General features: G+C 40.3%; 2 protein-coding genes across 6 annotated transcripts in view; one reads left to right on the forward strand and one right to left on the reverse strand.

Moving 5' to 3' along the window:
* NCALD (neurocalcin delta) overlaps positions 1-11,650 on the forward strand; it is a 586,370-nt gene extending 574,720 nt beyond the window's left edge. For all 5 annotated transcript variants that reach the window (XM_043965590.1, XM_043965608.1, XM_043965575.1 and 2 more), the window contains 2 exons: positions 2,613-2,718; positions 7,450-11,650. In XM_043965590.1, the coding sequence (XP_043821525.1) occupies positions 2,613-2,718; positions 7,450-7,547 (204 nt within the window). In that variant the 3' untranslated portion in view covers positions 7,548-11,650. The remainder of the gene's footprint in view (positions 1-2,612; positions 2,719-7,449) is intronic.
* A 12,109-nt stretch (positions 11,651-23,759) lies between these two features.
* GRHL2 (grainyhead like transcription factor 2) overlaps positions 23,760-25,278 on the reverse strand; it is a 241,576-nt gene continuing 240,057 nt past the window's right edge. Inside the window, exons 15-16 of the mRNA XM_043977278.1 lie at positions 25,187-25,251; positions 23,760-23,874 (exon numbers count right to left, since the gene is read on the reverse strand). Coding sequence (XP_043833213.1) covers positions 23,760-23,874; positions 25,187-25,251 — 180 coding nt within the window. The remainder of the gene's footprint in view (positions 23,875-25,186; positions 25,252-25,278) is intronic.

Here is a 25,278-nt window from a genome sequence, read left to right on the forward strand (position 1 = left end):
CTTTGCATCAGTTCATGAGTCTTTTAATGCTTCTCTATATTGATCACATTAATTGTTTCTTAGGGTGCCATGATATTCCATCATATTTATATACCAGAAACTTGTTCCCCAATTGAAGGATATTCACTTGATATGCAGCTTTTTGTACTATAAGACTGTATAGGGGCAGCTAGGTGGCTCAGTGGATAGAGCACTGGTCCTGAAGTCAGGAGTACCTGAGTTCAAATCCAGCCTCAGACACTTCACACTTACTAGCTGTGTGACCCTGGGCAAGTCACTTAACCCCAATTGCCTCATTAAAAAAAAAAAGACTGTATAAATTCTTATACTGTCTTACCTATTTGTTTTAGTTAACTTTTCTTACCATGCCTTACTTTGTTCTTTTTTAGTTCTTCTCTTCCTTAAAGAAGACTCAGTCTTTTCTTTTTCTCCCTTAGGTCATCTACCTTTAGATTGTGCCCTTCTTTTTGGCAAGTCAATCTCTGTCAACTTTTCCTCAAGTTCTCCCAAATTTCTCATTCCCAAATTCAGCTTCTGACATTCTTCACGAATTCATAATTTCTTTCTCCTTCTTGTCCATCTTCTTTTCTGATTCTTTCTGCCATCCCTACAACTAAAAGATTCTTCCTGGCTGCTTTTTCACTTCTAGGGTCCTCAAAAAATAAGTCTAAGGTAAAGAGTAATAACTAACATTTATAATAGTACATTAAGATTTGCAAAATGCTGTTGGGAAAACTAGACAGCAGTTAGGCAGAGACTAGGCATACTCCAACATTTAATACTGTATACCAAGATATGCTTAAAATGGGTACATGATTTAAATATTACATCATAAGCAAATTAGGGGAGAATGGGGAGAAATTATTTGTTAGATCCATGGATAAGGGAAGAGTACATGACCAAATAAAAGATAGAGAGGATCACAGAGGTAAAATGGATAATTTTGATTTACTAAAATTAAAAAGCTTTTATAAAAACAAAATCATTGTAGCCAAAATTAATAGGAAATCAGGATACAGCGGAAAAGGTTTTATAGCACATTTCTCTGATAAAGTTCTCTTTTCTCAAATATATATGGGACTGAGCCAAAATGATAAAAAATAAAAGCCATTCCCCAGTTTTCAGAAGAAAAAATCAGAGCTATCAATAGTCATATGAAAAAATGTTTAAATTACTAATAATTAGAGAAATGAAAATTAAAATAACTCTGAGGTACTACCTCATACCTATAAAATTGGTTAACATAATAGAAAAGGGGGTGGGGCAGCTAGGTAGCACAGTAGATAAAGCACCAGCCCTGGATTCAGGAGGACCTGAGTTTAAATCAGGCCTCAGACATTTGACACTTACTAGTTGTGTGACCCTGGGCAAATCACTTACCCCTTATTGCCCTGCAAAAAAACAAAAAACAAAAACATAATAGAAAAGGAAAATGACAAATGATGGAGGGAATTTGCAAAAATGGGTATACTAATTCAGTGTTGATGGAGCTGTGAATTTGTCCAACTATTTTGGAGAATAATTAGGAACTATGCCCAAAGGACTTGAAAACTGTGACCCAGTAATACCACTGTGACTCCAGTGATACAACTACTAGGCCTGTACACCCCAAAAAAAATAAAAAAGGGAAAAGGATCTGTATGTACAAAAATATTTATAGTAGCTCTTTTTTGGGGTGGCAAAGAATAGGGTATTCAGGCAATGCCCGTCCATTAGGAAATGACCAAACAAGTAGTGGTGTATAATTGTGATGGAATATTATTGTGCTGTAAGGAATGAAGTGGGTAGTTTCAGAAAAACCTGGAAAGATTTATATGAGCAGATGCAAAGTGAAGTGAGAAGAACCAGAACATTGTATATAGTAACAGCAATAGTGTTAATGATGACCAACTATGAAAGACTTAGCTACTCCGATCAATATAACGATCCAAGACAATTCCTAAAGACTCATGATAAAAAATACTATCCACTTTCAGAGAGAGAACTGGTAGACTCTGAGTGCAAAATGAAGTGCAAAATGACTTTCTTGATTTTTATTTCTTTCACAGCATGGCTAATGTAGAAATATGTTTTTCATGACTTTGTATGAATAACAGGTCCCATATCTTCTTCTTTCTCAATGGACACAAGAGGGGTGGGATGGAGGGAGAGAATTCAGAACCAAAAATTAATTTTTAAAGATTTTCAAAATGCTTTACATACTTTATTTTCTTTGAGCCCCAAAACAACACTGTGAAGGGAATGCTGCAGGTATTATATCCCCTCTTTTTCTGATGAGGCTTAGTTTATGATTTGACCATAATCACACAGCTAGTAAATGGCACAAGTAGGATTTGAACCTAGGTCCTTCTGACTAGGTAAAAATGGGAAGAATCCTTTTCAACTGTAGGGAAAGAGTGTTGGGTGGTATTTCAAGGTTTACAAAGAAGTTTTTACCACCATGGGTTGAAGTAGGTCATCATATTAGTAATTTTCTATGTCAGAATACACATAATCATCAAGCATTTACTATGTACCCATTATGTGCCAAGCACAATGCTAAAAATACAAAGAATAAAACAATCCCTACACTCAAGGAGCTTACATTTTCCCTCCTTTTTTTTATCAATTAGGCAATCTATAAGATGGTTTCTTCAGTAATGAAAATGCCTGAAGATGAATCAACACCAGAGAAAAGGACAGAGAAGATCTTTCGCCAGATGGATACTAACCGAGATGGTGAGTCCAAGATTGCAGTTTATGGACTGATTCCCAAGTGTGCTTATTGATATTTTAAGGAGGAGGGGTTGGCTGGGTCTAACAAAAGAAATGAACAATGACTGTGGTCTAGCTCAAGGAATTTTTTTTAAAACAAAATTTACAGTAATCCAAAGACTGAGTATGAAAGAAGAAAGTACAAGCTTGATTCCCTAATTACATTCAGGTGTGTCCTACCTAAGATGATACTTACCATCTGAATTTTAGTTAGAAGGGACCTGAGTATAGGAAAAATGGGAAGAAAAAAAAAAACACATTGATTTATTGAATATCCACTGGTGCCTTCATCAAAAGGAGCTTTTTAAAAAAACTTTTAGGGGCAGCTAGGTGGCGCAGTGGATAGAGCACCGGCCCTGGAGTCAGGAGTACCTGGGTTCAAATGCGGCCTCAGACACTTAACACTTACTAGCTGTGTGACCCTGGGCAAGTCACTTAACCCCAATTGCCTCACTAAAAAACAAAACAAAACAAAACAACAAAAAAAAAAACACTTTTGGGGAAGTGTTCTGTGTCTTGAATTTGGTCGAGTACATGATGACCAGCCAACTAAGCTGCCAACCTATACCTTTGGTTTTTCTCTTGGTTGATGAACGAACCCTCAGAAAAGAGCAACTGGCTTGGCTTGGGGCTGAGATGGGAGGGGTGAGGGGTTGGGAACAGAAAATCGGTTATAGGCCACTTAGTTCTCTTTCTCCCAATATGGGTCTAACTCTTAACCAAAAGGTTCATGGAGCTATTCAGAGCAGATGGTGCCTGACATGTGCTTGTCCCCCCAATCCATGACTTGTGAATTTTTCCCCTACAGAGTTCTATAAGAGGTGCTTTATCTAGGTCCTACGCCTACATCACACTCATACCATCCCATGGCTTGCTACAAGATGGGCCATGTTCTGTTCTTTTCTTTTTTTTTTGTAGGGCAATGAGGGGTTAAGTGACTTGCCCAGGGTCACCCAGCTATTAAGTGTCAGGTGTCTGAGTCTAGATTTGAACTCAGGTCCTCCTGAATCCAGGGCTGGTGCTTTATCCGCTGTACCACCTAGCTGCCCCCCATGTTCTTTTCTAGGCTACTAATTGGTATGCTTTGGAAACCATTTTTCTTAGCTTTGTTCTAGACTCAATTTCATGCTGCCTAATGAATTGTGTAGATCAGGAACACCTGAATTCAAATCCAGCCTCAGACACTTACTGGCTGGGTGACCCTAAACTGTCTATCTCAATTTTCTGAACCTATAAAATGGGGATAATAATAGCACCTATCACCTAGAGTTGTTGTGAGGATCGAATGGGATCATTTTTCAAGCACTCTGCAAACCTAAAAATGCTGCATAAATATTTATCACTATTATTAATTTTTAAAAGGATTGCAACTTCCAAAGGCTCTCCAAGTACAACCTAGGAGCAGTTCAGATCCTAGAAGCCCTGGCCCCTTTAAGTATAGTATCATAAGATCATAGACCTAGATAGAAGTGATCCCAGAAGCCATCCAGCCCAACCTCCTCATTTTCTACATGAACCTTAAACCCAGTGGAGCACAGGTAGTAAGGATTATGAACTGAGAACTTTAAGGGACCTTAGAAGACATTTGTTCCATTCCCCTTATTTTAGAAATGAGGAAAGTGAAGCCTAAAGAGGTTAATATCACACAGCTGGTAGGTAAATAACAGAGCCAGAATTTGAACCCAGAATATAGTGAGTGGATAGAGTGCTGGGCCTGAAGTCAGGAAGACTCCTCTTCCTGAATTCAAATTTGGCCTCAGACACCTACTAGCTGTGTGACCCTGGGCAAATCACTTCACCCTGTTTGCCTCAGTTTCTTCATCTGTAAAATGAGCAGGAAATGGCAAACCACTCCAGCATCTTTGCCAAGAAAACCCCAAATGGGGTCATGAAGAGTTGGATGCAACTGAAAAACAAATGACAACGTTGTCTCCAAATTCTCCACTGTGGATAAGAAGCAGAGCAGAGAGGGGCAGGTAGGTGGCACAGTGGATAGAGCACCAGCTCTGGAGTCAGGAGGACCTGAGTTCAAATCCGGCATCAGACACTTAACACTAACTGCCTGTGTGACCCTGGGCAAGTCACTTAACCCCAAATGCCTCGAAGAAGAAGAAGAAAAAGAAGGAGAAGGAGAAGGAGAAGGAGAAGGAGAAGGAGAAGGAGAAGGAGAAGGAGAAGGAGAAGGAGAAGGAGAAGGAGAAGGAGAAGGAGAAGGAGAAGGAGAAGAAGAAGGAGAAGAAGAAGAGCATCTAACCCAGGTCTTCTCTCTCCAGATCTCTGATTCTGCTCTTTCTCTGCAGTGCCATATTGAGTACCTTTTGGAGAGGCCTGGATCAGGGGTGTCAAACTCAAATACAAATGGGAACCACTCATCTGTACATAAGGATCCCTGTAGGCTGCATATTGATTTAACTTTAAAATGTAATGTCACCCAAGTTTTCTTGTTTTGTTTTTATGATTTTGTTCAATATTTCCCAACTGCTTTTGAATCTGGTTCAGGCTGCACTTGCTGCAGGCAGGAAGGGCCCTGCCAGCCCCCAGGTTTGATGTCTCTGGCATAGATGAAAATTTCCCTACAGAGAACCTTGGGAAGGAGTCCTAGTAATGAGCTTATTAGGGACCCACTTTTTAGAGTTAGGAGGGACCTGAGTGTAGGAAAAATGGAAAGAAAAAAACCCCATTGATTTATTAAACATTCCTTTTGTGCCTTTTTTTTCCTTTTACTTTTGTGGAGGTGTTCTGTGTCTTGAATTTGGCTGAGTACATGATGATCGATCAAATAAGGTGACAATCTATACCTCTGGTTTTTCTCTTGGTTTATGGATAGACCCACAGGGAAGAGCAGCTGGAAGGGTTTGGAGTTGAAGTGGAGGTGGGAACAGAAAATCTCGATAGCAACAATTTAAAAAAAACTAAAGAGCAAAAAAAACTTAAAAACTCTGATCAACACAGAGACTAACCATAGTTTTATAATTCTGATCATAAAGCATGCTACCTACTTCCTAATAGGAAGATAATGAACTCAGGGTGCAGAATGAGATATCTTTGACCATGGCCAATGTGGGGATTTGGGTTTTTGGCCTATGAATATTTGTTGCAAGGATTTAGTTATTTAGTCTCTCTCTCTCTCTCTCTCTCTCTCTCTCTCTCTCTCTCTCTCTCTCTCTCTCTCTCTCTCTCTCTCTCTCTCCTGTTAATGGGAGGAAGGACATTAGAGGGAGAGAAAATAAATGCTCATTCATTGAAAAAAAAATGGTTTAAGTTAAAAAGGGACACCCAGTTCATACTTTTTTTTTGTGAGGCAATTGGAGTTAAATGACTTGCTCAGGGCCATATAGCTAGTAAGTATCAAGTTTCTCATGTCAGATTTGAACTCAGGTCCTCCTTAATTCAGGGCCAGTGCTTTATCCACTGAATCACCTAGCTGCCCCCAGTTCATACTTTCTTAGACTTGAATTTCCTATTAGCTAACATCATTCTGGTTGCTCATGGACAAAGATGCTTTTCCCCCTGGGGCAATGAAGGTTAAGTGACTTGCCCAGGGTCACACAGTTAGTAAGTGTCAAGTGTTTGTTCAAAGATTTTTCAACGTATTCCCTTAACCAGGAAAACTACAGCATGCACTTTGGGTAAAGCCTGAGACCTAGGAAAACTTAGTCTTTGAGCCACCAACATTGGGACATCTACAAAAAGATAGCTATTGATAGTCATGTCTGAATCTTTGTGATTTGATTTGGGGTTTTCTTGGCAAAGATACTAGAGTGGTTTGCCATTTCCTTCTCTAGCTCATTTTACAGATGAGGAAACTGAGGCAAATATGGTGAAGTGACTTGTCCAGGTTCACACAGCTAGTAAATGTCTGAGGCTGGATTTGAACTCAAGAAGAGGAATCTTCCCAACTATAGGTCCAGCTCACTACCCACTGAGCCACCTAGCTGCCACTATAAAAAAAGATACTACTTTGCAAATCTTAAAGTTTTCTCTCAGGTTGACCCCCTCCCCAAATCTCAACTACTCCCTGATTTGAATCTCCACATTCACTGGAGGCATTCAAATACTAAATGCCCAGTCAGCTTCTCAGAATGCAACCTTTCCTTACTTGAGCAGGCAGGAGGGCCTTAGGAGCAAATCAGTCATGGTGTGCTTTGGCATCATGACCTTCCATGTGCTGCCTGGGCTCCTTTGATTTCAGACTTGGCATAGGGGAGGCCAGCTCATTGTTGAAAAGGCATACAAAATTAGCCCTGGGCATTTTTTTTCTAGTTGTCCTCTATTCTTAGAATACTTTCTCTCCTCTACTCTGATTACATTCCTCCCTGATTTCCTTTAAATCCCAACTAAAATTCTACCTTCTACAGGAACACTCTTAATTCCAATGCCTTCCCTCTGTTAATTATTTATTTATCCTGTACATCACTTGCTTTGTATATACTCATTTGCATGTTGTTTTCCCCATTAGATTGTAAGCTCCTTGAGGCCAAAAGCTGTCTTTTCCTTTTTTTTTTTTTTTTTTTTTGGTATCTCCAAGCTCAGTGCAGTACTAGGAACAGAAGAGGTGATTAATAACTATTTGTTGATTGACTGATAGCAAGGTGAGTAGGGGGGATGTAGTACCAGACTGACTATTAGGTAAATGTTGAGAACCCATTACAGAGAGTACGTATTCCCATCTAAAATTTTGTTCTTATCTTCCAGGCAAACTCTCTCTGGAAGAATTCATTCGAGGAGCTAAGAGTGACCCCTCCATAGTGCGCCTCCTGCAATGTGACCCCAGCAGCGCCGGCCAGTTCTGAACCCCATCCCCATTGTCTGGATGAATTCTATAGAGCTGCTTTTTCTTCTTTTTTTTTTCTTTTCTATTTTTTTTGCCAAACATTGGTGGTGATGTTGCCTCTGTATGGCCAGATATTCCTTCTTCTGTGACACCTTTTAGCTTCTTTTGTGGATGTGTTCATGGGAATGCCAAGTGCTCTCATCTGCTTGTCAAGAGCATGGACAATACTGTTCTACACAGATTTTGTGGTGTTCGTTGTTTTAAGGTTTGTTTTTTTTTAATTATTGTTGTTGTTGTTATTTTGGTTTAACATGTCTGTTCTTAAAACTAAGAATCATGGATGCCAGAGTTCAAAAAGTATGTAACCTTGAAGCATCATGCTTGAGGGGCTCTAAAAGATTTAAAAAATATTTTGAAAAAAAAAAAGCTCAAAAAAGAGATTTAAGAAAAAGAAAAAAAACTACTTCCCCTGTTTCTATTGCTGAATACACCTAAGTGTTCCAAGTACAGATGCAATTGGGAACTGTTTCCCAATAACAATTATACCTTGGCCCTAGGGCGCAGCCACCAAACAGGCTTGAACAATCAACCCATGAAAGCTCACTTCCAGTGTGGGCTGTAGTGTCTAAGCTGTGAACATTACCAAGGGTGAATAAGCAGAAGGTAGGGGCAAGATGACTCAGCTGGTTTTTCAAACAGGTTTACACTAGTCAACGTAACATAAATTTACTGAGGAAATAAACAAAAATCTCCCATAATCTATCTTCCAAAACCAGGCCTATATCTAGTCGCTCTTTGTGTTAATAGACAAGAATGTTGTAAATAAATATATAGTGGTGGAGAATGAAGACAAAAACAGTGTTCTGGAATGCTGAAGGAAAATGCATGTGTAATGAGACCTTGGGAAAGGGTGGTAGTGTTCTTATAGACTTACTACAAAAGACTGTTTTTGTTTTTGTTCTGGTAGCTTATTGTGAGGTAAGCCAGCTCTAATGGATGTCTGACATGTTGTGTTTTAAAGTCATATCTTCTGTCTGCACAGATGCGCCAGTCAATAGGTGTATTTTATGTATTTAAAAAATGAAAAAAAAATCTATCAAAAGGGCCCAGTTCTTCATTTTATGTTTCCAGGTAAAGGATGTTTGGGAAAGGGAAGGAGTTCAGACTTACCAGGGATGGGAATTTTAGGCTATTACCAGGACCATAATCAATGGGAGTAGAAACCTTGTGCTTCAAAAAGGAGAAAATGATAGGTGCACATACCATTGGGCCTAAACCCAAATCTGTGACACTTTTGAGTTGTGTGTCTTCCCAAGTCAGGGTCCCCAGATGTCCTTGAAATATAATCTCCAGTATTGTTGGCTAGGGAAATCAATCATCCTATTCTTTTGGTAAGGAGTCTGGAAGCACTGCCAAGGTTGGCAAAGGGACCCAAGGATGGATATGATGAATGAGACATGAATGTGGCAGCATTTGCCATTACCAGAATACAATCAGAGGGCTGATTTTGGTTCAGGGTCTGTGCTGAGGTGCAATCAGGTTCCCCACCTTTTTCATGCAAATTACTGATTACTTTAGATTTCAAAAAAAGTTAGAGTCCAATACCAAGGTGCTAAATGTCAATGAACAGCAGGGGAGAGCATCATTCTTCACACTGAAGGGTGTGTCCATAGCTAGAGCTCGTGGGGGATAGAGATCAAGCATGGCCCACCAAAGAGAGATAGATAACACCTCAGGTTGGTTCTCCATCACAGGTCACCACGGAGGGCAAGCAGAGACATTGCATTTATAAACATTAAAAAAAAACATGACTAGAAAAAAAGGGGGGGAGGGGGTAGTTAGGTAGCACAGTGGATAGATACTGGCCCTGGATTCAGGAGGACCTGAGTTCAAATCTGGCCTCAGACACTTGACACTTACCAGCTGTGTGACCCTGGGCAGGTCACTTAACCCTCATTGCCCCACAAAACAAAATAAAACAAAACAAACAAACAAACAAACAAACAAAAAAAACATGACTAGGCAGCACAGTGAGCTCATAGAAACATGCCCTCCATACTGTATTATTAGCAATGTGGGAGATGGAGTTTCTTGCTGGGGGGAAGATAGAAAGAAGACAAGACAGGAGGGGAGTAAAATGTTGTTGTTGCTCGTCCTTCATTTTCTTTTTCTTTCTTTCTTTTTTTTTCCCTTCATTTTCAAAGAGGACCAATGACTAGAAAAGTAGGAAGGGGCCAGATTAGGAAGTGTTTTGAAATCCAAACAGAAGATTTTTTTTATTTCTATTCTTGTTCATTTGATTATACAGGTGAAAGGAAATTAGACTCAGTCTCCCTTTCATCTTCACACCAGCCTGGAGATTAAGAGCTAATCTCAGCTGGGAAATTTTGCAAGGTCCCAACCACTCTCAGCCTCCTTAGATAGAGGGCTTTGGATAGCCTTGGGCCTTCCACCCAGAAATCTCCAGGTTTCCTTAGTGCTTATAGACTGGTAAGTGTTTGAGCTTTATCATTGAAGGGATTAGCCCTACCTCTTGGAGACCTTCCCTCCCTCCACTCTATTTTCATCACTCTGCAGAAGTACTTATGCATTGATGAGTGTCTTTGCCTCTTTTACCTTCTAGTAATGAAGCAACAAGTGGCTCTTGTAACTCTCCTTTCCAATCTCTCCCCAGGCTACAGTGTAGCCCTCTGAATCAGAAGCAGATCTAGGACTCATCATTGAAGGCCGGTATAGGATGGAGGACAGCTCCCACTCTGTGGTAGACTCCAGGGCCCTGCCATCCCACTTGGTACCCCCTTCCTTGCTTCTACCCTCTGCCTAAATATAGAGAAGGCAAGGAGATGATATTCCTCCTACACCCAGGGAAAGACCAGCTGATGAAAATGACCAACCCTCTAGTAAATAAATAGGATATATTACATATTTTTGCAGAGAGGCAGCCTTGCATAGAGTAGAGAGAGCTGGCCTTGGTGTCAGGAGAACCTGTGTTCAAGTCCTGACATACTAGCTGAGTGCCTCTAGGCAAGCCATTCAACACTTTATACTCTGGGCAACCCTCTTTGGATTCTAAGCTGCAGAGAAGGTGCCAGCCTGCATTGGGTAAAGGATGATTCCTGCCTGAGAGTTCCCTGTACCAGTGAAATCACTGGTGTAGTCCCCATGTATATTTCTGCTTCTGCAGAGCATTGTGTTAAAGGGGCTGTTAAAGAAAGAATTTCTACTTTCTATGTAGCTTTCAACTCTAGCCACAGTGATGCCACAGTAAGGGGTGTGAGGACATTGAGGGAGTAAGGTTGACCCAAGAATGGCCCTGAAATACAACAGGCACCCAGTATGGCTGCCCCCCCCCATTCATCTCATTGCATACTGACCAGAGACCTTCAGAAAAGGGATGGGATTAGTTACATGCCATTGGCAAAGTCCATCACTCAGTTGACAGTGTTGTAACACCTTTTTTTTTGTACAGGGATGTAGTTAAGATAAACAAAGCACTTGCTGGGTAATGAACACCATCTGCCCTAGATTCCAGTATAGAGGATCCATGTCAACCTTGCCCTGGTTTCAGAGTTATAGAACCCAGAACTGAACTTCTCCTGTTGTTTTTTTTTTTTTTGCAGTATGACATGATCAAATCAGTTTACTAAAGGAGGACTTTATTGAAAAGGTCTGGGCCATGCCTCCTTAGCCATAGAATCTTACCAAATTAAAGTCTTTTTTTTTTCTAATGCAGCCCAATGCTGGAGGGCAGAGCATGGTATTCCCCAGGACAGAAATAAATAACTGGACATATAGCGATTCCATACACTCAACAGAAAGCATTGAAATCATCCTCTCCTTTACATACCACTGATTATTTCTATTGTTCATATAGACTGTCCTTCTCCATCCCAGAAGCTACCAGTAAGTACTCTGTATGTAATTTTATCCATTGCAATGGGATCCAGTTAGTTAAAGGGACATCAATGTACTGAAGCCTAAAAGATTTTGTACTACTCTTCTGCTAAGTAACATTACTGTGTCCTGGAATCTCTGGAAAAGAAGAATGTCCAAGCCAAAATAAAGATGATGTGTGATGTTTGAGGGACTGGAATAAAATGGCTTACAACTCGAAGGACTCTACAGAGTGTATGACTTCAGCTTTACTCATGGGGCAGGGGTGGAGGGTCAGGGGGAAGGAATGGGTGGGAGAGTCTCCCATCGGTATTATCCAACAGTTTATTTGCTACTAATAGACACAAGCAAACTGGCAGTTGCTGATAACCTTGACACCTTGGCACTATTCGTAAAAGATGGTCAAATCTTGGATGGTATTGACCCATTTTTGCGGTTAATAAGCCCATCCAAAAACCTGTGATCTCCATCTCTAAACCCACCCCCCTGAGTTAACACTGATACAATCATCCTCCTGAGCAAGATGTTAGTTTTTCCACCAGAGAATGATAAGGACATGCAGTTATCAGCCAGTCTACTCTACCTATGACCTACATGGAAGAAGTAGGGGACTGGAATTGTCTGGTTCCTACAAATTTAAGTCCATTCACCTTTCTAAAAGAATGAAAGAGGTGAGGCAGCACAACATAGAGTTGAACTTGGGGTCAGGAAGACCTAGGTTCAATTTTGCCTCCAATACTTAGCTAGTTTAGCTTCCCTGGACTTCAGATTTTTCATTTGAAAAGTAAGTACAATCATACCCATAGTCTCTACCTCACAGGCTTGTTTTACAGTTCAAAGGACATAATGCATGCAAAGTTTTTAGCAGTGTTTAAATGGCCAGTCTGAGTAAATTCTCTTATCCCATTCATCTTCACTGTGTAGGTCCACACTTTGATCTCCTCCCTTTCCAGGGCTGATAGCCAATGATAGCCCAAATATCTGAAGCAATAATAAGAAGATCTAAAGAGCTTTATTTATATAACCTGCATTGGGATATCACCACAGGGCTTGGTAAATATGTAACTCCTAATCCTCATCTCAGACTTCTTACACTGTTAGTTCAGTGGGAAAGGGATTTGGTGCAACCTTGCAGAACCCCCATCTTCAAATCCTATCCAGGGCTTCTATTGCTGAAATACCCAAGAAACTACTTGCTGGGAGAACAACGTCCTTTTAGCTATTTTTCCACCAAGTTTTGCTGCCATCATCACATAGCTGACTATGACCAACTATAAAGGAAAGTCTAAAGAAGTCACTTTGTAACACTAATAATCTTGTCATCTGAGACAGAAACATCTCTTATCACACCAATTTCTGCAGGAGAAATAGCTTCACCAATATCTTAATCATTTCTGTTATCTCTAGATCTGTAAAGAGGTGTGTGTGTGTGTGTGTGTGTGTGTGTGTGTGTGTATGTGTGTGTGAGAGAGAGACAGAGACAGAGAGACAGAGAGAGGGCGAGAGAGGCACAGAGAAAGAGACAGCGCACATATTGGATATTTGGGTCCATGCTCTATTTAATTCCAAGAATCAGTAAGTGCAGGTCAAAATATCATCACATCAAAAATCTCTGTATAGAAGGAAAATTTCCAAGTCTTCCAGGGCTTCATCAAGTACTCTACAATCAAATGGCAATGATAATAATAATCTCAACTTACATTTCCATGCCATTGGAAAGTGGATAATGCCCTTTCCTCACAACAAAGTAAAGAAGTAGAACAGGCCACTAGAGTGTTTTGTACTTGGACTGCACCTAGAATCTCAGCACCTTGGAACAAAATGGAACTTTAGAGATGATTCCTATCCAATCCAGTCATGATAAGGACCCAGACACAGAGAAGTTAAATGATCACATAGCTAAAGAGATGAGAACCAAGATTTTCATAAAAGGTCCCTATTCTCTATATCTAATTCATTTAGATGAGTATCAAGGAAAGGTGCTGATAAATATTTAACTGCCAGCTCTCTGGGAGTGGGGTGAGGGGTGGGGACAGGATATGCATGACATATTTTTAAATTTTATCTTCATTATTCACATTTTCTTCATCCCTTTCTAAAATCTAGACACCCTTTACGATTACCAAAATAATAAAGCCATGATTTATGTAGTGTTTGCTGATTTCTGAGGTGTAAATACTCATACTGAAAATTTAATAATTGGCTCTGGCTTGGACTGGCTCTAGCACCATAGTTTCTTATTTTATGTCATCTTCTCTCAGCATGATTCTAGGAAATGGCTTTAGTTTAATTATAGGATAGATAGGTGGCACAGTGGATAGAGTGCCTGGAGACAGAAAGGACAAAGTTCAAATTTGACCTCAGATACTTACTACTTGTGTGAACCTGGGCAAGTCACTTAACCTTGTTTGCCTCAGTTTCCTCATCTATAAAATGAGCTGGAAAAGGCAAACTACTCCAATATCTCTGCCAAGAAAACCCAAAATGGGGTCACCAACAGTCAGACACAACTAGAAAATGACTGAATAATAACCAACAGAGATGACCTTGGGTAAGTCCCTTCATCTCTCCTGAACTCTGTTTGCTCATATGTAAAAAAGAAGTGTTTAAATCAGATGACTTAAGGTCATTTCTAACTCTTAGCTCTATAATCCCATGACTTTTTCATCTCTAAATCCTGGGTTGCCTCCCATTGAGCTTGGATTTGGGAGAGACATTGTTCTTTTTGGTTTTGAGACAGTTAAAATAAACAAGGATACAGTAAGATATCACTGATTGTTGGTGAGATCATATGATCCCAGTAAGGTTTTTGTTTGTACTTATTGAATTTTACCAGTAGTATAGGCAACCCTTCTGACCCCAACCTCTGGAACATTATTATTTCATCTGACATTTTGATGAATCTCATTGACCCCCTTCTAATACAGCCCACTCATGCCAATGCATCCTACTTGACTCATATCTATCCTTCTGAATATTCTCCAAGCAGAACTACCCAAGGCAATGGCTTATTCACTGCCAAAAGCTGGATGGCCCCTTCTGCATGTTGTAGAAGTAATTATTATTCTGTGTTGGGTTGGATTCAGTGGTCTCTCAAGTCCCTACTATCTTTAATATTATGGGACCACATAAATATTTCAATGTGGTAACTACTAAAGTCATCTTGACCTAATTACTTACTGATGGTGCCTTTAGAATGAATTGGCAGCAAAATGCATGTCCAAGCAGCTGAATTAACATTCAGTTATTATATTTGGACTTGATGGTGTCACTATAGAACCAGCTTGTATCTACTGTGGGCCATGATCATGTGGCCCATTTCTTACTTGGTGATGACATTACCCTTGTGATATTGACACCCCCTGCGCCAAGACCCAAGGCTGCTAGATATGCCATTGAAAATAAAATTACTGGAAACCAAGATGGTGGATTAGAGGCAACCCAGCTAAATTCTCTCAACATTCCCCTCCAAACAACATTAAAACAATATCTCAAATCAAACTTTGGAGTGGCAGAGCCAACAAAAAGGTCAGGGTGAGACATTTTTATAAGACAACTTAGGAGGCCATCAAGAAAAGTCTGTAACACTGAGGTGGAAGCCTGTCTGGAGCCCACACATGACAGCAACAACAGTGGCTGCAGCAGAAGCAGTAGCAGCAGCAATGGTAGCAGCTTTGGAAGATCTTAGCCCAGACATGGTAAAAGGATCAGATTACAGGGGAACCTTTGATGGTGCTGGGTACAGATGGCAGTGATTGGCAACTCTATTGCCCATACACAGTTCTGTGTCACCATTCCAGGGCAGAGAAAAGTACAGGAGGGTTGGTCACAAGAGAGCTAAGGCCCTGGTCATAGTTCCAAGGCAAAGAGAGTGCTAGTGCTTGTGGCTGCAGAGGACCAGGGTCCCTTCCTGGATAATGAAAAAAAGCACCAAAAACTTGCAGACCCCAAGAACTAGCTCTGGAAAACAGCCACATGGGAAGAGCCTTGAGTTTGGAACCATACCTCTTCATTCCCAGGTGAGCAGATTTCAACTATAACATAAAGTTCAAAGTAAAAAATAACGCTAGAAAAAAAATCAAACAACAAAAATAACAACAACAGAATTTGACCATAAAAAACTGCTATAGAGACAGGGAAGACTGAGACATAAATGCAGAAAAAGACAACAATGTGAAATAACTATAAACAAAACCTCAAAGAAAAAGACTCATTGGACCTAAGTCCAACAAGAATTAAAGAGAGATAAGAGTGGTAGAGGGAAAATTGGGAAAAGAAATGAGAGTGATGACAGAAAATTATGAAAAAAGAATTAATAGCTTAATAACACTTTAAGTAACAGAATTGGCTTAATGGTAAAAGAGGAACAAAATTTCACTGATGAAAAGAACTCCTTAAAAAACAGAACTGGCCAAATAGAAAAAGAGGTACAAAAACTCACTGAAGTAAATAATTCTTAAAAACTAGAACTGGGCAAGTGTAAGTTAATGACTCCATTAGACATCAAAAAAACAATAAAACAAAGTCAAAAAGAATGAAAAAGGGAAGAAAATAAGAAACACCTTATTTGAAAAATGACTGATCTAGAAAATAAATTGAGGAGGGATAATTTATGAATTAGCAGACTGCCTGAAAGCCATGACCAAAGAAAAAAACCTGGATATTCCAAGAAATTCTAAGAGAAAAGGGCCCCAATAACTTAGATCCAGAAAGCAAAAGAGAAATTAAAAGAATTCACTGATAACCTCCTAAAAGAGATCCCAAAATGAAAACTCCCAGGAAAATTATGTCAAACTCCAGAGCTTCCAAGTCAAAGAAGAAATAGTTCAAGTAGCTAGAAAGAAACAATCTAAATATTGTGGAGCTACAGTCAGGATCACATAAAATTTAGAGGCTTAAAGGCATTAAAGGAACAGAGAGTTTGGACTATGGTATTCTGGAAGGCAAAAGAGCTAGTATTACAACCAAGAATCACCTACCCAGCAAAACTGAGTATAATCCTTCAGGGTGAAAAAATGGATATTTAGTGTAATAGAGGACTTTCAAACATTCCAGATGAAAAGACTAGAATTTAAAAAAAATTTTTTTTTGATATTCAAACACAATACTCAAGAGAAGCATAAAAAGGTAAACATGAAAGAATAATCATACAGGCCTCAATAAAGTTAAATTATTTGTATAACTTACATTGAATTGTTTTAGTTCTTCAGTGGTGGGGTGGTGAGGGAGGAAGAGAATTTGGAACACAAAGTTTAAAAAAACTGATGTCAAAACTTGTTTTTACATGTAATTTGGAAAAAATAAATTTCTAAACATTTCTATAAAGTTCAATTATTAACATTCCTATATGGGAAGATGATACATGTAATTCCTAAGAATTTTATCATTATTAGAGCAGATAAAAGGAGTTTTTATAGACAGAAGGACTGAATGTGAGTTGATTGTGTTGAAATTATCTCCAAAAAAAAAGTGAAGAGCTGAGAAAGAGGGATGCACTGAAAAAAGGGGGAAGGGAAAGGTAGAATGCAGAAAGTTTTCAAACATCAAAGAGGTACACAAAGAAGAGTTTTTACAGTGAAGGGGAAAATGGGGAGTATCATGCAATGCTTGAACCTCAGTCTCATTTCCACTGGTTCAAAGAGGAAAGAATATATATACACACTTAGTTATATATAGAACTGTAACCTACCCAATAGGGAAATAGGAGGGCAAGAAGATAAAAGAAAGGGGGAGGAAAAGGGGGAAGATGATAAAAGGGGAGACAGGGTAAGGGAGACAGTGTTTAGAAGCAAAATAGATTTTTTTTTTCTGCAGGGCAATGAGGGTTAAGTGACTTGCCCAGGGTCACACAGCTAGTAAGTATAAAGTGTCTGAAGCCAGATTTGAACTCAGGTCCTCCTGAATCCAGGGCTGCTGCTTTATCCACTGTGCCACCGAGCTGCCCCCAGAAAAATAGACTCTTGAGGAGGACAGGATAAAAAGAGAGAAGAAACTGAAGAAAATGGGAGGGAAATACACAGTTAGTAATCATAACTGTGAATGTGAATGGGATGAGTTTACCCATTAAACAAAAGCAGATAGCAGAATGGGTTAGAAACCAGAATCCAGCAATATATTATTTATAAGAGACACACTGGAAACAGAAAGATACACAGAGTTAAAATAAAGGACTGATATGTTTTAACTGAACTAAAAGAGGGTAAGGGTGGTAGTCATGGCCTTGGAATGGGAAGGGGCAAAATTAGGCCTGATTAAAGGGGATGATCAGAGAGGCTGCATTTTGCTGGAGGGTGCCATGGACAATGAAATAATACTAAAAGAAATTTACAGCAAGTTTCTCTGATAAAGACCTCATTTCTAAATTATATACTGAGTCAAATTTATAAAAATAAGAGCCATTCCCCAATTGATAAATGGTCAAAGGCAGTTTTCAGAAGAAAAAAATCAAAGCTACCTATAATCTTACGAACCAGTGTTCTAAATCACTATTGATTAAAGAAAGGCAAATTCAAATCAGAAATGACAAATGATGGAAGGGATGAGGGGAAAATAGGTACATTAATGTTAGTAGAATAGAAATAGGTAAATTAATGTTGGTAGAATAATCAACTGTGCCAACCATTCTGGAGAACAATTTAGAAATAGACCCAAAGGGCTATAAACTGTATGTATTCTTTGACCCAGCAATACCACTATCAGGTCTGTATCCCAAGGAGATCAAAGAAAAAGGAGAAAGACTCATGAATATAAAACTATTTCTAGCAGTTCTTTTTGTGATGGCAAAGAATTAGAAATCAAGAGGATGCTCATCAATTGAGGAATGGCTAAACAAGTTGTGGCATATGATTGAGATGGAGTGCTATTGTGCTGTGGGAAATGACAAAAGAGACAGTTTCAGAAAAACGTGGCAAGACATATATAAACTGAAGCAAAGTGAAGTGAGAAGAATCAGGAAATCATTGTGCATAGTAAGAACAATGTTGTAATGATGATCAGTTGTGAAAGACTTGGCTACTCTGATCAATAGAACAATCCAAGAATAGTACAAAGGACTCATGATGAAAAAATGCTAACCACCTCCAAAGAGAGAACTGATGATCTCGGAATGCAAATTATAGTTTTCTTGCTTTATTTTTTAAAAATATGGCTAATATGGAAATGTTTTTGTTTTTGTTTTGTTTTTTGCGGGGCAATGGGGGTTAAGTGACTTGCCCAGGGTCACACAGCTAGTAAGTGTCAAGTGTCTGAGGCCGGATTTGAACTCAGGTACTCCTAAATCCAGGGCCGGTGCTTTATCCACTGCGCCACCTAGCTGCCCCTTGTTTTTGTTTTTGTTTTTATATGGAAATGTTTTGCATGATTTCACATGTACAATTGACAGCATGTAGCTTGCCTTTTCGGTGGGTAGGGGAAGGGGAGAGAGGGAGAGAATTTGGAATTTAAAAGAAAAAGAATATTTAAAATAAATGAATAATAAATTAAAATAAATATATACATATATATGCATGTATATATACATACATATACATTTTAAAGAAAGTTACATTACTTAGGGAAAGTTTTTTAAAGATGAATTTTGAGCTAGGGCTGAACATAGGTGGCAGAGAATAGGGAGAGGCAGAAATATGCAAGATATAAATCAGCGACATTAAAGATATGAGGCTGCTTTGAGAGGATGAGCTATTAGAGAGCAGCGAGAGACGATACTAAATAGTTACTGGAGGAAAATTGATGAATAGTCATGTTCTAGGCTGTGGAGTTTGGCTTTGATCTGATAGACAACAAGGAAATGCTAGAGATTAATTGAATCACAGATTTAGAGTAAAATGGGTCCTCAGAGGCAATCTAGTCCAACCCTTTTATTTTATAGGTGAGAAAACTGAGAGTCAGGGAGGTTAAGTAGTTAAGTAGGTAGTTCAGTAGATAGAGCACTACTCTGCATTAGGAAGACTCAGCTTCATGAGTTCAAATCTGACCTCAGACATTTATTAGTTGTGTGACCCTTGGACAAATCACTTAACCCTGTTTGCCTCAGTTTTTTTATCTGTAAAATGAGCTGGAGAGAGAAATGGCAAATTACTCCAGTATCTCTGCCAGGAAAACTCCAAATGGAATCACAAAGAGTCAGACATGACAGAAAAAACACAACTACATGGCTAGTAAGCATCAGAGACAGGATTTAAACCAAGGTCCCTGAGAAGAGAATTGGCATGATGAGATCTCCTGTTCAGAAAATTATTTTAGCAACTATATGGGCTTCAGAGGACAAACTTTTGGATTTAAGAGTCAGTCCTGCTTTTCAAACCCAGGTTTGCAACTTACTATTTATTTGGCATTGGGCAATTTAAGCCCTTTCAGCCTCAGTTTCCTCATCTGTAAAATGAAAGGGCTGGACTAGATAATCTTGAAGCACCTTTCAAAGCCTGCATCTTCTATCCTACAATCCTTAAATAATAGCAGAGAGAATATTTAAGAAGGTATTTTCATAGTCTAAAAGGGAGCAGATTGCAGCTTAGACTTGGATGCCCCTGCTAGAGATGGAGAGGAAGTGATAAAATTAAAACACACTGAGAAGGAAGAATTGAAAAGACATGGTATCACCTTGGAGGGAAAAAAAAAGTATATAATGAGATTGTACATAGGGGAGTGGCAACATCTAAGCCTCCTTCTCCCTGTCCTGGTTTCTCCAGCGCCTTTTCGGTGTGCTTCATGAGGGAGGAGGCATTTAGGAATAAATATCCTGATTGAATGAATCCTTACTGTGAGCTATCTCTGGGGGAAATCTGGTAGCAGGTGAATCTTCACTGCCTGGAGCAGCCAATCTTCTGCTGACAGGTTGAGGAACCCAGAACCTCACAGAAAGCACCAGACGTCACTATTCACTCTTACATTATGAATATTTATTTTTCTTCTTAAAAATGTACAAAAAATAAAATAACTGTATTTTTAGTTATAGATTCCCCCTCTCCCATTTACAAAACTATTAAGTTACATAGGCTATTGGTGTGTCTTGTTTTTTATTTTTATTTTTTTTAACATGAAAGCAAATTGGATACAATGCTTCTTTTGCTTGCCATGAAGAAAGGGCCTTTCACAGAATTTGGCACAAACCCTCCTGTTTCTGTTGAGTTCGAACAATTTTAAATAGAAAAATTTAAACATTCCATCCATCTCATCAGCATTCTGCAGAGGCTGCTACGAATGCACAGGTGCCACCTGGGAGGGGGGATAGCTCTGGAGAAAAATCAGATGGCATTTCCCCAACAGCCCCATTTGCAAACCAGTCGTGGCATAGGTTTAAACAGCTTAACGTAAACAAGTAAAGCACTTACTTCAAGTGCCTCCATGGTCCATGGATCAAAACTTAGTGTCTGTCTGAAAGTGACAAATAAGACAGGAAGAAGGGTCAAGTTCTTCTGTGTTTCTGGAGTGCTTTTTGCCCATAAATTTCTGGCACTTGGTAATTTATCAAAGCACTGTTAGTGTGCTCAGTAAAAGGCACATCAAAGCTAGTTCATGAGCTTTTCCTTCTGAAGAGGAAGCAGCAGAGAGGCCTGGGCATGGAGAAGTGGGAGGGGGATGCAGTATGGACACAGAGAGGGGATGGGATTGGATGCTGATGGCTTCCTGCAACACGCTATGATGTCTAGAGAAGGTAATGAACAAATTCTGTGGACCCACTCAGAACCTCTGAAGAGATACTGGTCACTCCGTCTTTGGGGAACAAGCTATATAAATTTTCACCCAAGAATAGTTACCATAGTGTTATGGGCCACATCTCATCAACAGGAAACCATTCCTGATGCCTCCTAGTGATACTACTGGCACCAGAAGATGGCATTTTAAGAATGCCAGAATTGTCTGGTCAAGGTGTTGACCACAGATTGGAAAAGATGAATAGCAGGGAGATTCTATTTCTCCTTCAAGAAACTAGTCACTAAAGTGCCCGGAGTGGCTAGGACAAAGTTAGTGCTTCCAGGAGTTTGGGACCTATACCTTAATGCAGGCAAGTGAGACTGATGCTCTTGAGGAGCTTGTGAAGTAAAAATCACATCTTTTTTTGCTTGGGATTTTTTCAGTAATAGGTTTAGAAGTATTCAGGTAAAACCCGGGGACACCTTGGTGTGATGGAACAGGCGTAGCGTCAATCAGCGCCACATGTACAGAGTGACAGCAAAATCACTAGGGAAAAAGAGGGATGGGATTTGACCTGCTTTATACAAGAATTTGTCTAGGTTTTAGTGGTCTGCTTGATTAAGGGTTTTTTTGGGGTTTTTTTCTTGTCTCTGGATGACCACAGAGAAAGGATAACAGGTTTGCAAGGGACACACAGAAAGGTGAGTTCCCACTTTATCTTCCTCCATCTACTCCCCATTCTTAGGCACAATCTGTGCTCTCCTATATTCTTCCCTGATAAAAGAGAAGTAAGCTGGACTGGGAGACTCTCCAACTGGGAAAACATAAGTGGGAGCAGAAGACAGGCCAGAGAGGATCTGGATGCAGATTTGGGGCAGCTCCACGGAGGGGTTAGTTCTGGTTCATTGTGCTGGTTTGCAATGTCCATGGCCAGCGCTTGAAATCCAGGGTGCCTTCCATTGAAGACCTCAAAGTGCTTTGTGTATGTTATCCAGTGGCAAGGTATCATATTCTAGACAAAGGGAAACTGAGGCAAAGGGAAGACTAAGAGACTGGCCAACGTTCATACTAGGGACACGAAGCCCACTCTCCTCATTCTAGGGGCTCCATGCTCTGCACTCTCTGGCCAATCACAGAAAGTATGTTTATTGAAACACATGGTCAGGTTCACTTGCTGTTTTAAGAGATCATCTACCTTCTGTTCCTCTTCATTTCCCAGGAGCCCTCTCCCTAGGCCACATCATTGGTTTTGGAAAGGTTTCCCCAAAGGAAAAGAGTACGGCTCTGGAGGTGAAGGGACCTTTTCTACTTTCATTCAGTTTCTTAGCATCTGATGCCAATGGAAGGAGACAGAGTTAAATCTAACCCTTGCAAGTGCCTATGTTGACTAGGTCCAATTACACCTAAGAGCTTGCTCCTGTGACCAGGGCCCAGGAATAAGGACTCCTGGGCAATGATGAAAATATGGCTAATTTAAATGAAAAATCATTAAGGCACATGGAATGATATGCTATGATGTGGTCTAAACCCTGACCTGATGGGCCATAGGGTTGGTATTGAGAGGGACCCTCCCATGGTCACAGGGTTTCTGGCATCAGCTTACTAGAAAGGAACAAGGAGCCCTTTTGATTTTTCATGAGAGAAAACCAATAGTTAGGGGACATGAAAGAACACAATCAGGGGATGCATGCAACAGGTCCAATGAAAGGGGAACATAGTAATGGAGAGGGAAGGGGACCTCCCTGAGGACAGGGAAAGAGACCCGAGGGGAGGGGCCACATAGAGACTAGCTCCTTCCACTGGCAGCACATTCTTAGGCTCACAGCCCAGGAACACAACCCAACTTCAGGCCAGGTCGGCTGCCCAACGCCATCCCTGGGTGAAGGGCAGGACGAAAACTCTTGAAGAAAGGAGAATCTCTGGGCATATTCCCCATCCCCCACATCCAGTGGCAGTAAACGTGCCCACGTACAGTAGGTAAAATATATTATTGCAATATTATAAACACTATGTACAGATGCTAAAGAGGCATACTTTCCAGGTCACTTACAAATTACATGGTAGCTGAACATCTTTCTGTACAAGTCCCTGTGGGTCACTTGTTGGGAGCTTCCAGAGGTATTTGACAAGACTGCCTTCCCCAGTGCAACGAAAGTGGATTTCTGCCTGGTGAATGGGACTGTTGGATTTGGTGCCACCTGGTAACTCTACCAGGAAGTGGCCCACTTTGTCCAGCCACATAGTGGGGAAAGGGGAATAACTAAAACGTTCCAGCCTCCCCCAGCTGAACCTATCAGATACTCTTCCCTCAGTGGGGAAGGCCCTAGACTGTCTCATCCTGAGGATGGATCACTCCATATCCAGGAGTACCCTATGGAGCCCAGGCCATCAGTTGGCTCTGGAGAGTGGTGGGCAATAAATAAAGAGCCAAGGGGCTGGAGGTACCTTCCCAGCTGGGGCTCAATCAGAAAACCTGGCCTCCCGCAGCTCTGCCCCAGCGACCTGATCAATGAGCCGAAGGCCCCACAACACTAAAACGGGCATTTTTTTCCTTTGTTTCCCCTCCCCAAAGCAGTCTTGTAACAGCATTTCTCAGATGGGTGACTTGGGTCTGCAGGGTTCTTGGGGGTGGGGTGGGGCGCACTTTTCTCCGGGGATGAAATGCAACGACAGTTCCTGCAGAGGGGGCTTGCAGGGTCGGTCAGATTTCCATCAGAGTGATCTTGAAGCCATCCACCATGCTCTCCATGTTAAGGATGAAGGTGTCCTCATTGGAGTAGTGCTCAATGATGTTATCATCCATGTTAACCAAGATGCTGGAAAAAAGGGGGAGAAGATGGCAGCTGTGAAGAAATCCAAGGGCTCAGCACAAGGAAAGGGACTACAGAGATGCAAAACAGCTTCTTAGTCCCTTGATTCTGCCACCAGCCTCTAAGAGAAGAGACATGCTTTCCTTGAGTATTCAGTTTCCCTATACTGTCAAAGCGGTTAATGAGCCAGGAAGACCTAAGTTCAGACCCCACCTCAGATACTTACTTACTGTGTGACCTTGGGCAAGTCACTTAGTCTCTACTTGCCTCAGTTTCCTCAACTGTACCATGGAGTTAATAATAGCACTTACCTCCCAGGGTTGTTGAGAGGATAAAATGCAAGAATACGTATAAAGCATTTAGCACAGTGTCTGGCCCATAATAGGCCTTTCATAAATGGTAGGTGTGGTGATGGTGTCACAAAAAAAATTGAGAACTCCTATCCTAAAATCATTGAATAAATTCTCCCTCCCTCCCTTCCTTCCTTCCTTCCAAGAGAAGGTTCCAGGGAGCAAAATTTGGGGGATATGTTCTCATCTTACCTATCCTCTCACCCATACATGAGCTAGAGATTATTAAATTTTCTGTGTGAGCAATTACACCTTAGAAATCAGCAAACCCTAAATCAGGCCTGATTTATTGTTTTGTTGACTGTCTAGATTAATGAAAGTGATAGAGAAAGTGTTATTAATGCAGATTAAACTTAAAAGTGTTTTGGGATTTTTTGGTGAACAGGCTGTTAAATATTCACCAGCACACCCCATGCTCACACCAACAAACTATACCAGCCTTTCTCTTGAGCTGACCTACAAAGTCCTCAGGAATAGAGCCACCTGGTAAAACCCTGGTCTTCCCTTATTTACCCTCCAAACCTACTGCAGTTTCTTTTCTTTGTCTTGCCCTAAGAGTTCCTCATAAGCAGGGATACTCTCCTCTTTGGAGATTTGCACAACACATGCCCACTCCAGCAGTTCTGCTACCTTGGGAAATGGAAACAGCAACAAAAAAAATGTTGAGCACCATTGGACAAGAGATTTACATAGAAAAGTAACTTGGATTCATAGAATCACAGATTTGGAACTGAAAGGGTTGTTGGTGCCTATTAAATCCAATTCCATCTTTTTATTGATAAGGAAACTGAAGTACAGAGTGCTTAAGTGAAGCAGGATTTGAACACCGAATCTGCCTGACTCCAAGTCCAGTGCCCTAGGCATTCTATCTGGTTAATTTGGAGTGTGTACATGTGTGTTTGGTTGTTGCTCTTGTTTATTTCATAGAAGGGAGAGATTTTATGAAAAGTGATTCTATTTTTCCTTACCCTTTTTTGCTTTTCTTATAAAGTTTTGCAATCTTCTCCACCGGCAAGCCATATTTCTCAGATATCTGCAAACACCAACAAAGGAGAGAAAA

Source organism: Dromiciops gliroides, chromosome 1 (genome assembly GCF_019393635.1).
Source record: "Dromiciops gliroides isolate mDroGli1 chromosome 1, mDroGli1.pri, whole genome shotgun sequence".
In the NCBI taxonomy this organism is placed as follows: Eukaryota; Metazoa; Chordata; class Mammalia; order Microbiotheria; family Microbiotheriidae; genus Dromiciops; species Dromiciops gliroides.